The sequence below is a fragment of the Benincasa hispida genome, chromosome 1 (assembly GCF_009727055.1).
Source record: "Benincasa hispida cultivar B227 chromosome 1, ASM972705v1, whole genome shotgun sequence".
Classification (NCBI taxonomy): domain Eukaryota; kingdom Viridiplantae; phylum Streptophyta; class Magnoliopsida; order Cucurbitales; family Cucurbitaceae; genus Benincasa; species Benincasa hispida.
The window spans coordinates 15,258,739-15,272,008 of NC_052349.1; the positions used below are offsets into that span (position 1 = coordinate 15,258,739).

The 13,270-nt window shown below is 33.2% G+C and overlaps 1 protein-coding gene across 1 annotated transcript; it reads left to right on the forward strand.

Moving 5' to 3' along the window:
* The first annotated feature begins 6,547 nt into the window (after positions 1 to 6,547).
* On the forward strand, positions 6,548 to 11,458 carry LOC120068808 (5'-nucleotidase SurE). The gene is made up of 10 exons (XM_039020443.1): positions 6,548 to 6,874; positions 7,310 to 7,404; positions 8,243 to 8,307; positions 8,621 to 8,664; positions 9,115 to 9,192; positions 9,439 to 9,592; positions 9,751 to 9,915; positions 10,207 to 10,266; positions 10,352 to 10,475; positions 11,151 to 11,458. Exons 1-9 carry the CDS (start codon positions 6,729 to 6,731, stop codon positions 10,457 to 10,459), a joined length of 915 nt encoding a protein of 304 aa, XP_038876371.1. The 5' UTR covers positions 6,548 to 6,728; the 3' UTR covers positions 10,460 to 10,475; positions 11,151 to 11,458.
* The last annotated feature ends 1,812 nt before the right edge of the window (positions 11,459 to 13,270 follow it).

Below are 13,270 nucleotides of genomic sequence, written 5' to 3' on the forward strand. Positions count from 1 at the left end.
TATAAAATAATTAATTTATATATATGTTTATAATATTAATAGGTAAGGTTGAACTTTGGAGTTTGGAGCCAAGAAGTCTAAAAAAAAGCCTAAAACTAAAAACTAAAAAGCCTAAAAAAAGCCCTAAATCTTCTCATCTCCTTCCTCTTCCTTCCTTTTCCCTTCTCTTCTGACTTCTGCCGAGAAACAAAAACATCCTTCCCTTTCCCTTCCTTTTCCTTTCCCTTCTCTAATCTCTTCTTGCCGACCTGCCCTAGTACCGTACCTCTCTCAATGGGGTAAAGTCAATGGCAGTCAACAACGCGACCTCTTCCCTCAACGGCGTAGTACCGTACCCCCAGCCCAACACGACCTCTTCCTTCCCTTTCCGTGAAGATTACCGCCGCACCTAGTCGTGAATATTTGCCGTCTAGCCTGTGAATTTGATGATTTTAATGATTATGACTTGTTACTATCAAATTCCAATAATATGGATCAGAAGCAATAGTTTGATGCATATTTGGATGAACCTGTCTTACCTCGAACATCTGATTTTGACATTTTGAGTTGGTGGAAATTGAATGGTGTCAAGTAACCAATTTTACAAGAAATTACAAGAGACATATTAGCCATCCCACTATCTAGTGTTGTATCAGAGTCTGCTTTTAGTACCTGTGGTAGGATTGTAAGACATCGTAACAAACTTCATCCGAAGACGATAGAGGCTTTGATGTGCGCTCAAAATTGGATTGCAATGGAAGTTTTGACAGGGTAGTTTGTTTATTTTGTTTTACCTCTTTTTAGCATTTAATATATTAATAAATATTTTCTTTTATTACAAATATTTGACAACATAAGGTAATAGCACGAGAAAAGAAATGGTTAAACATTTAGCAACTGTTTTAGAAGATGCAGACGATTCTGATGAAGATAGCATGATGACTAAGGTATGCTCAAGGATTAACATTATTTTGTGGTCTAGCCTTTTTTTTTTCTTTTTTTTTTTTTGTGACATTATTTGTTTATTACATTTTAAATGTAGGAATGAATAATACTCACAATTAAGGATGGGATGATGTCAAGAAAGGAGAAAGATTTGATTATGAAGTCATCGTTGAAGAGAGAAAGACGAGCTTTATTGAATTTTAAGTTGTAAACTTATTTGAATGTATAAGACGTTTGCCTTTAATTGACTTCCTTATTCAAACTTTATTGAATTTTAAGTTGTGAACTTATTTAATGGATTTGTTAGCTTTTAAATTGTCAATTGTGTTTATTTCATAGAATAGTCTATTATTTTTTGTTTATTTGTTGTGCACTAGTAAAATTTCAAATAAAATCACTTGAATTAAAAAAAAATGAGGAATTCGATAAACTTATTTAATGGATTTTTTGTGGGTTAATCAAATTTTAAATTAAATTTTAATTAAAAAAATGGAGAATCTCTGTGGGGAAACAGGGAATGGGGCCCTGCGGGGACCCCGTTTCCCCGACGGAGAATCCCCGCTCCCGTCCCCACCTTCAAATGGCGGGGACGGGAGCGGGGATAGGGGAGAATTTCCCCCACAAGGAGGCTGTATGGCTTAGAAAATTTTTGACATATCTGGAAGTTGTTCCTAATATGTCAAAGCTTATCACCCTTTATTGTGATAATAGTGGTGTTGTGGCTAATTTCAGGGAGCTTAGAAGCCACAAGAGAGGGAAGCACATTAAGCACAAATATCATCTTATCCGGGAGATTGTGCATCGAGGGGAAGTGATTATCACAAAGATTGCTTCATAGCACAATGTTGTTGATCCATTTACGAAGGCTCTCATGACTAAAGTGTTTGAGGGTCACCTGGAGAGTTTGGGTCTATGAGATATGCATCATCTAGTCTAGAGCAAGTGGGAGATGTTACTAGGCATAGTGTATGCTTTAATTTATTGTTTTGTATACTGTACTTTGTTGTTACACTTGTATTTGTACACTCCACCAGCTTTAGGACAAGTGGGAGATTGTTGGAGTTGATGTCTTGAATCTCATGGGTTTTCATAGTTTGTAAATTATTTATATACGAATTATTTATTTAATAAAATAAAATGTTATTTTATTTGACATTTAGTTTGCATTAACCCAAAACCAATAAACTAAGATCCTAGGTTATTAAATGTAGCTTAAACATGTTTGTGGTTGACATACAAGTGGATTATGTTTGAGTAATAACCTGAATGGTCTGTAATATATGGATAAGGCTGGGTACCTTATCCTGATGACACTACAGATACGTCACATTTTGTAATTGTTACAATTGTTGTAAAGTGTTACAAATGATCTGACCCTAGTAATTTGTGTAGAGACATGTGAGTGGAGGTATCCTATATAAAGAGTTTGTATAAGACCAGACTACAAAATGATTAGTTTCTCTTTATAACACTGTTACTTGAAGTGACTTACATTTCATTAGGATGACCATAGACAACTTGACTTTAATCCTGAGTGAGTTGTGAACTCCTGCCTATGAGGGCGGTCCTTTGATCTGTATGGGTGACAATGGCCAAATTCGCCGACTCAATATGTCTACTATTTTAGGGATTCGTCCAAGTGGGAAGCTGGGAATGCAACTATACAAGACGGAATTCACTCCTGACTATATGAGATGCAATTAATATAATGTATATAGATACATTATAATATAAAGATCAATGAGAGAGATAAATAATTGAATATGATTCAAATACTAATTATATGAATGAGATTCATATAAAACTATAGGTTAAAACTAATATGAATATGATTCACATTTAAACTATAAATTATATGAGAGAATATAAAGTTAGATTATATTATATATAATATAATATAAACTATAAGTTATATTATATGAGATATAATATAAAGTTTTGATTTAATTATAGTGTGTTTTAATATAATTAAAAATAGAATAACTCCCTTGGAAGTTGTTCTAAGTGATGAAGGGAGTTATGAAAATAACTCCCCTCATTCTCTCATATACAGGAACACTGAAAAGGTTTTTGAAGAAACAAAATATAAAATTCACAGTAGTGAAATTTTCAGTTCTTCCTCTCAAGAAACTTTCTCAGAAGAATTCTCTTCTCCCTCACTGAAATTAAGTAGACAGGCTCACAACTTCGTCTTGATCCTTACCTTGAAAATAGTCAAGGAAGACTTTGGTAGTGGTTCCTAAGAAAAGTTCTTTTCTTGTTGTGTACGTGAGGACGAGTTCGTGATGATTTGAAGAGGAGAATGTAAAGATTGTTTTTCTATATGGGTAAGTTTCTTGTCTTGATTGTTTTTCTATATGGGTAAGTTTCTTGTCTTCCCTTTCCTCTTTGTAATCGTTTTAGACAACATGCTTAGAATTATGTTTATCCTTGTTCTGTTATGTATTTTCTCTATTTTTATGTTGCTTTCCAAAAACAAATTCATTGATAGAAAGGCGACCACTCACTTCCGCATTGGGATTCAATCCCTTCATAAGCCTACCATTTTGGAGATTTGGTTGAGTAGGGATCTGGGAACATTACTACACAAGATGAAATTCACTCCTTCCCGTCCTCAGGAAAAGTAGATGAATTGCTCCCTTAAGTGCTAACTCCAGGTCTTGAACAAGGGGCCCCTCCCTCTCATGGCCCGAGAGGGATTTGTTTATGGTAGGACTATAAACAGGCTGTTCATTTGAGGATCAGTGGGACTTAAGAAAAAAGAAGTAATTATAGGGGTAAAACAGTAATTTTGACCCATCTTTAATTACAAACAATTTGTGAAGGGTCGACTTACTCTAGTTATATCCATGGGCATAGAAATATATCTATAGTGCGAAGAATGTAATTGTTGGAGTGACCCATAGTTAATGAATGTTGATTAAATTAATTAAAGAGTTTAATTATTTTTAATCTCGAATCGTTGGAGCTTCTAATTTGTAGATTTATTAGGTCCCCTCACTATCTCACTAAAGATTAAATAGGGTTGTGAAGTTTTAAAATAATTTAAAATTTTCAAATTGTGAGGGAAAAATAAATTTCATGTGATTAATATAATGTATATGGATACATTATAATATAAAGTTAATTTTGAATCAACTATATTATATGAGAGATTAAAGTATTTGAATAAGATTCAAATATTTAATAATATGAATGAGATTCGTGTTATCAAAAACTATAGGTTAAAGTTAATGTGAATATGATTTATATTAAAACTATAGGTTATGAAAGACAGATGTATTAGAATATGATTCTAATGTACATTTAATTAAATTTAATATTATAATAAAATTTAATTATCTGATTAACTAATATTTATTTATTTAATCGAATTAAAATTGTTTAATTTAAATTAATTAATTAAATATAATATTATAATATTAGATCTCTCATGTAGTTGCATGGGAGTGGTTAGTGAATGGGGGTTAACTCCCCTTTCCCTCCTCTTTTTAGAATCGCGTTACTCACTGAATAAAAAAAAAAAATCTCCTCTCTTTCTCAAGAGAACTCTCTATGTGAATTAAAAAAAACAAGTTATTAAGGTTTGTTTGGTAACCATTTTGTTTTTTGTTTTTGTTTTTGAAAATTAAGTCTATGACACTACTTCCACCACAAAATCTATTCTTTTATTATCTACTTTTCATCAATAGTTTAGAAAACCAAACCAAATTTTAAGAACTAAAAAAATTAGTTTTTGGAATTTGGAATTTGGCTAAAAATTCAATCATTGTACTTAGAAAAATGCAGAACATTGTAAGAATTGTGGATGAAATTGGCTTAATTTTCAAAAACAAAACCAAAAATCAAATGGTTACCAAATGACTTTTTTTTTTTTAAACAGTTTCTTTTTTTTTTTTTTTTTTTTTTTTGAATTGAGCTAAAATCCAACTCTTTTACTTAAGAAAATAACAAAAAGATTAAAAACACTTTTGGTTCATGAACTTTCATGAAAGTACTTGGTCCCTACACTTTAATTGATAATTATTTAGTTCCTATACTTTTAAATTTTTAAGGATTTAGTCTATGAGTAATGATTTAGTCATTTACTTTACTATTTGTAATGCTTTAGTCTATATCTTAAATGTTTTTTTAATCAACATTAAGTGTTAATTTTTATTACATAATCATTTAGTCACTATAGCTTATAAAGAGCGGGGGGAGGGGGAATATGTTTAGTTTTTAAAATCCGAAATATAAAAACTAAGGTCTTGTTGGTAATCATTTGGTTTTTTTTTGTTTTTGTTTTTTAAAATTAAATCTATTTCATCCACATCTCTTACCATATTTTGCATATTTCTTATTTAATGGTTGAATTTTTAATCAAATTCCAAAAACAAAAACACTTTTTGAAAGCTATTTTTTGTAGTTCTCAAATTTTGGCTTGATTTTTTAAACCATGGGTAAAAAGTAGATAACAAATGAAAAAAATTGGAGGTGGAAATAGTATTCATATGCTTAATTTTCAAAAACAAAAACTAATAACAAAATGGTTACCAAAAGGGACATAAATGCTTGTCAAACAAGACATAAAATAGCAACTTTAATGTCACCTCTTTTGAAAAGAGAGGCCAAATTTAAATTCCTAAAAGAAACCAAGTTGTATACTTCATCTTCATTTTCTTATTCCTTTTTCTTTATTATAAAAAAATCAATTTTGATCATAGATTTGCAATTTGTTAAATTATATTAATTTGGACGATTTTATCATTAATAAATTCTCACTAAAAGTGCCGTTAAAAAAGTAATCTCTTATACATTTAATAAACTATAGAACATTTATACGGTATGGAATTGATAAATTATTTAGAGAACCAATTTTTTTTTTTTTTAATTTTGTGAATTTTGAGAATGTATGTTCAAATTTGATGACATTAAAAGGGGTTTTTATACGGAAGGCCCCTACCAAGTAAAATTTGACCCAAAATTCAAATTTGTTCAAAAAATGGTCTTCTGCTTATGTCAGTCGTGTGGGAAAGTACCATATTGTCCCCATACTGCGTGCGAGGGCCCAACACTCAAACGAATTCTTGTTTTTTCCTTTCACTTCTCATTCCTTCCTCTCGCTTCTTCCTCTTATTCTTGATGCAATTTTTTCCCTTCGTTTGAATTCTTCCTCTAGTTTTTTCCTCATCAATTTTGTAGTTTCTTCCTTCGAATATTTTTTCCTTCATTCGAATTCTTGCTCTCACTTCTTCTTCTCGCTTCTTCCTCTCGTTTTTTGGTCTCATTCTTACTTCTTTCCTCTTGTTTTGATTCACACTCCAACTAACATCTTTGATTCGAGAAGAAGAAGAGAAGGTGACATAAACAAAAGAAATCGTCGAAAAAGAGGGCGATCGAAGAAAAAAAAGGACAACATAAATAGAAAACGTCCGAAAGAGAGAAAAAGAAAGGAAAAAGGAAAAAGAAGAATGACAGAAAAAAGGATGCAAAAGAGAGAAGGGAAGAAAGGTTAAATTTATAATTTCACAGCCAAAATTTGATTGATTTTGAAACTTAGATTACTTTTTATGCGACTCTTCTAAAGCGGCCTCTATACAATGATTCCAAAATAAAACTTAGTCCAAATTGATACAATAAAGTTTATTGTAAAAGAATGATTTATTCCCTTTAAGCAGTCGAGGTTTTTGATTGGGCATTAAGACCAAATATTATTCCAGATTGCAATATTTGCTTTTAAAATCATTTCCCTGTACTCGAGGCCATACTCAAACTTTCCTTCTTCTACGTCGCTCCGGCGAGCTCCCTCTCTGTGCGCAAAAATGGAAGCCAGCACCATCGATTCAGACAGTCGACCGACGATAATGGTCACCAACGACGACGGAATCGATGCACCCGGTCTTCGCTCTCTAGTTCGCGTCCTTATCTCCACTCAGCTTTACAATGTTCAAGTCTGTGCTCCTGATTCGTACGTCTCTGTCTCTTTTCCTCCTCTCGCTTTCTTCTCTTCCCAATTTTCGAATGTTTTCGTTTGAAGCCAATGATCATAATCTGTGTAACAGGAATAGTAGGTGAAATTTTGTTCCCTCGTCTTTTGTGTTTGGTGCTAATTTGTTCTGATTGTTTGTGCATTTTGGGTTCTTGTTTTTTCCATTTTGCAAGTGGTTGTGCTAACTTCTTTCTTTTAGAATGTTGATGCCCGTTGGATCGCGTGAATTGAGATACAAGGAACTGTTTTGTCGACAGTTCTTACTTTTTAATCATTATGATAGGAATTAGGATTGGATTATAGGCCATAGGAGATTACCTTAACCAACTAGGTTCGGTTTGTTTTTTTCAATAATATATATGAATTATATATATATATATTCGATATTGTTGGGGCTGTTTTTTCATTATACAGGGAAAAGTCAGCTGTTAGCCAATCTATTACTTGGCTTCATCCTGTTTCTGTCAAGAGAGTGGCAATTGAAGGAACCACCTCTTATGCTGTTTCTGGTATGTTTTTATCCGTTCATTTGAAATCTGTACCTTACCTGGAAACTTAAGTAGACTGATTGTTAAATTCTTAGCTATTCTACTTTCTCATGTTCTACATATTAGCCCAAAAATGTTACTATCAGATGTATTGGAGATAATGTAATTTTGTTTAGTTGTTTGCCTGTTATTAGTTAGTTAACCACAGCTGTTGTTACTACTGCTAGGGTGTGTTTGGTTTGATTTTTCAAGTATTTAATTTTGAAAATTTTGAAAAAAATCAAAGTGTTACCTCTCAAAATTGCTCTTGAAATACTTTCAAAGTTTATTTTGAACCATTTTTATCAAAAGAGTTTAAATAAAAATGAATTTTTTGAAAAACACTTTTTTTTCTCTAGTCAATCAAAACAAACCCTTAGTTGGTTATGTTAAGCTAACTGCCTCTGTAATTCCATTTAAGTGAGAGGTTTATCTAACAGATGTATTAGACAAATTAGTCGTCTTCTTTATACCTGTAAGTTAGTGCCCATGGCACAGCTATGATATTATAGTAGTATGATAAAATGATGGAGGGTTGAAACATTTACCGTAATTATGCTCAAATGGGGCGTTACCAATATACAAGAACCATCAACGTATATTAAGATGTTTTCTTTAGTCCAATCTCCAATTACATATCTCTTCACCCAGTAATAATTTAAGGTATACTTTAACCGAATAGATTTAACTTGAAGCTATGGGTTTTTGATGAAAGGTTTCTCATTTAAACCAATTATCATTGACGTGAACTTCATTCTAGCTGGTGTCCGATATTGCTTTCAGTGACTTAACATGGTTGTAAGCTTTCGTGCTTCTGCAGGAACTCCGGCAGATTGTGCTTCTTTGGGAATATCCAAAGCTCTCTTTCCTACAATTCCTGATATGGTTGTTCTTTTTCTCTTTAATGCACGGTTTAGCTGTACTATATTTTCCTATTGAGCTATTTGTGCTTTATTCACTTTAACACACTTGACATGAGAATAAACCTGACAAGTAGTTAGGATTTCTAAGGACACAAGAATGCCATTTTTCAATTTGATGTTTATCTGTAATTGTAAATGTGGACGATTTAGTCAAACAACTAGTTTATGTTGAATCCTAGCACATCTTGCAGCGTTATCACTGATGAAGTTGGTGTATAAAGTTGAAATTTATTTAGCTCTTCCTGCCTGTTTATGTATTGTACTTTTAATTGCAGGTAGTCAGTGGCATAAACATGGGTAGCAACTGCGGTTATCATGTGTTAGTGACAAATCTTTACATACTTCCCCTCGTATTGAACTATTTTGACAGTTCAGCTATCAATGATTTTAAAGCATCAAATATGTACTCACTACTCAGCATGCATGTTTACTTGCCCTTGTGTTGGCAAGAAAAGCTTACACTTAAAGTATCAACTCACGTGGAAGTCATTAGAGCTCTCATAATTATAGGCCTAACGTGTAAAATGTTCTCTTAAATAGAATAGTGAAGAAATCATCAACCTACAAGCAGTCAAGCACATTGAAGCACCTGGAATTATTAATTCCTAAAACTTTGGAACAAAACAAACTAATAAATATTTTTCCTTGTAACTATTTTGGTTATTTAAGTAGGTAGGTCAATATTCTTTGACCAATATTGAAAATTCTCCATGCGTGGTTGGAAAGAATTTTGTAACTTTATTGATGCAGTCTTTCATTTAAACTGCAGTGTGTATTCTGGGACAGTAGCTGGTGCTCGGGAAGCATTTTTTAATGGCATTCCTTCTATTTCCTTATCTTATGAGTGGTATGTCTAAAGATTTCCTCTATTGGTAAACTTAATCATTTAATTGTTACGTAATATCTATTTAGATAGGCTCCTTTCTTAAGAGGGGAAAAAAGGAACGGGAAGAAGAAGAAAGATACAGATTTGTAGAGCAGTAGATGGCCTGTCATCTCTTAATTATCAGTCTAAGTAAATCTCATTATTATCAGTATTATTAATTTATTATTAGTCTTTACTCATTTGACTTTTCTTGTTATGGAGCTTCAGGGTTGGAGGTAGGAGCAGTATAGAAGACTACACACTTGCTGCTGAGGCTTGCTTGCCCATAATAAGTGCGATGTTAGCTGACGTCAAGGCTCAAACTTTTCCACGAAGTTGTTTCTTGAATATTGATTTTCCAACAGATATTGCTAGTCATAGGGTAATAAATATTTTAACACCTAGTGAACATCTATCCATTTCACATTGAGTAATGCTGTAGAATGTATTATGTTGACTGCTTATTATACTTCCATGTTATGAAAGAGGTGGTTAGCACTTAGCAGTGACTCTTGTGGGTGGTTTTTGGACGTTATTTAGGGTTACAAGTTAACTAAGCAAGGCCGAAGCATATACAAAATGGGTTGGAGAAGAGTTACTTCCGACTCTCAAGGAGGTAAAATGTTGTCAACTATGACAATGGAAGCAGCATCGTCAGTGGAATGTAATATGTCAAATGAATCATCTGAACTGTTTGCGAGGCAGGTAGGTTTTCTGCCCCTCTACCCAAATTCTTTAATTAAAAGAGTCAGCAATGTTGATATCTTCTGGTTCCGAGCACTCAAAAGACATTGTTCCATCATTGGAATTGTTTTGTTCTGGATTGCTCATTCTTTAAGTTTTTCTGGACACTCATGGATATTAATTAAGAAAAAAAGCTCGTTGGAATTATTCTATTTTGGATAATTTGATGATTGTTCTGTTTCATCATTCCTAGCTTATCATCAAATAGAACTTTGTAATTGGAAATGTAAATTTAAGTTTTGGTCTTTGTAGGTAATAGGTGCACCTGTTGATGATGAAGATACAGATTTCAAATATTTACGAGAAGGCTATGTGTGTATCATTTTCTTTACAAAATAAAACTTATCATTGTAGAAGATATGGCATCACGAATTAAAAGCTTGTGATTCGATTTCAGATTACTGTCACTCCTCTTGCTGCCCTGTCTCGTGCGGAAAACTGCGAAAAATTTTTGGAAGCATGGTTGCCTGGTGTGGTTGCTCGGCCATCACCATCTGCTTTATAGTTTCGCAAGGTTTCTGGTAATGCCACTTCAAAGTTTATGAACTTCATTTCATTTTGTTTAAATATCAATAAGCAGATAGACATGAGCATAAAGGTGCCCTAGAGCCTCAGTTCACTTGTCATAATTGTCTTTTGTGGTCTCATTTGTTTTTTCTGTTTTCTCTTACCAATTCCCCACCACCCTCCCACTCAAAGCTAGTTCATGTTCTAGAACCTTATTACAAGATCATGTAAACAGCTTTTCCTTCCCAATCGTTGAGATACTTAGCATTCCATTACCTTCATCTTATTGTTTGTGATAAATGAAGTTCATTATCCTTTCCGTTCTTCGACGATGCTGACAGGCAGCTGAATCTTAACCAATTGATAACTTGTGATGTACCCATATGTGTCAAACTCTAGACGTGGTATCTAAATTTAGTTAATACACTGTTGGCGTCCTCTTAGGATTCTGTTTACCTCACTGAATGATAGGAAACCTGTATTTTTTATGGGGATTGGGATAGTCTTGACTGAACTGAACACCCAATACCTTGCACATGCACTAGAGGAGCCATATGATGTCCGATGTTCTATCCTATAGAAGCAGGGTAGAACTTGTGTTACAAGGTTCCCCCCCGCCCCCCACTGCTGCTGAACAAAACATTACGAAAACCAGCGTTACTAAAAACTTTCTTTTATATACTTTGCAGGTTTAGGCATTTGGTTAGATGGTAAAATTTCGAGCAGAGAAGTTTCTTGTTTAATATCCTCTGCTTCATGCTTTCAGAGAGCAGGTCTTCATGTCATGAAAAATACAAATCCGGACTGAAAAATTGTTCGACAGTAGAACTGTGGAAGGCTTATTGTGAACTGATTCTTTTTAAAATATTACTCGATGTGACAGAAACTTGAAGAAAGAGTCTTTCTTTCTTTCATTAGCTTTCGCATTTCTAATAATGTTATGATTGTTGTTTACTTCCAATGAGATATACAGTGATTTGCATTGGCCGCTTGATTTTGTTTCAAATCTTTGTGAGTTGGGATCTAGAAAGAATCAAGGTTGCAAGAACTTGACCAAATAGAGTTATTGATGTAGATATTGAGGAGACAAGTCTTACTCCATGGAAGATGGTGGTAGAAACTATAGGAGAGAGATTTGATACTGAAGTTTTTAGATACTTAGTCAGGATATGATAGATTGAGATAGTTTCTACCCTCAGCGTAAGTGGGGGCATATCTTCTCTAAGGACAACATTCTACAGCGCATCTCCACCCAAATTATAAGCTTATTTTACTGATTGACTTTTGGTTATTCAATTTTATTTAGGAATATGAGAGTAAAGAGTGAAAATGTTGCCATATACACCCAATTTGATAGGGTTGTATTCTCTCCCAAGTACATTCCCTCTAATTAACTTACTCTTAATTTCCCTTTTTTGCCCATTTTGTTATATAAATTTATAATAAGAGGTTTCATTTTGCTCATTTGGAGATAAACATTTAAATAGGAGGCCTAACATTATGAAACTCATTCTTTACACAACTACAAACAAACTCTTGTAAATTATAAACCTAGAAACCAAACACAAATTAAACAAAGTTAGGCCTTAATAATTTTTTTCCCCTTTATAATTCAATTTTAAATTTGTGAGCCAAACCTCTCATTAGGTTCACAAGTCACTTGTTGGAATTATCTTTCATTTGGTAGATTTGGATTAGTGAACAACCTTACCATCTTACCATATCATGAAGCAAATGACACTTTATCAGCTTAGGGGATTTTATCAAACCATTTCATTTCTATTGTAAGATGAAGATTTTAAACCTCTATTGGATTCATCATTGACTCTCTATTTTCTCCTTTGTAAATGTCTATATACCAAGTTTAGTCTCTTAATTCTACAGGAATTTATGAAGGAAATAGTAAATATAAACAAAGCATTATTCTCATATGAATTAAAATTTATGGCATTGGTATTATTATAGTATATATCTAAGGGAAGAACATCTTTAGGTTGTCCCATCTATTCAATAGTTGTCTCATGTCATTATCAGAATCAAACTTGAAAATATAAAATTTAGAATTCAACTGCCACCTCAACTGCTGAAGTGGACAAATCAACTGTAAGAAACTACACAAAAATTTAGAAGAAGAGAGGGGAAAAAAAAAGAAAAAGAAAAAGATGGAAATGGGGAAGGAAAACTTTTTATTTCTGGGCATTCTTTTCTTTTTCCCCCTTCATTATGTAAAAGCATTATAAATATTTTATGTACATTGGTGGGGAAACTGTGTATTTAGGAGGTTGAAACTTGAAAGCTTCATTGTTTTGGTGGGAATGGAGTGTGTGATTCCACTAATATTGACCAAAGCACATGCACATCTTCACAAGGACAGGATTTCACATCCTCATACAGAATATATATCCCTCTTCCTGCATTAAATATCCCAAAAAAATATGAACAAGAAAAAAAAACTTGAACTTCAAAGGGTGTTGAAGAGATTCTTTTCCCATAGTTTTCAAGTGAAAGAACAGAAAGAGAGGAGGAAATGGCTGGTCAAAATATGAAAATGGTGGCATTGCACAAGGAAAAAAGAAAACCAACAGAAACAGAGAGGATACAAAGAATGTAAGCGATGAAAACGAGTTCGAAAAGGGAAGTGACTTACGTTTTTTGGGCGAAGAATGGAGGCGAAACCAGAGCTTCTTCAATGGGGAGAAGAGGGATTGGAGCCACCCCATTTGGAGAAGAGAAGTGGAGGGAAATTAAAATGTCTTTCACTTCATGTAGAGGGAATAGAAAGAGCAAAGGCTTTGGTTTTGTATTTGGT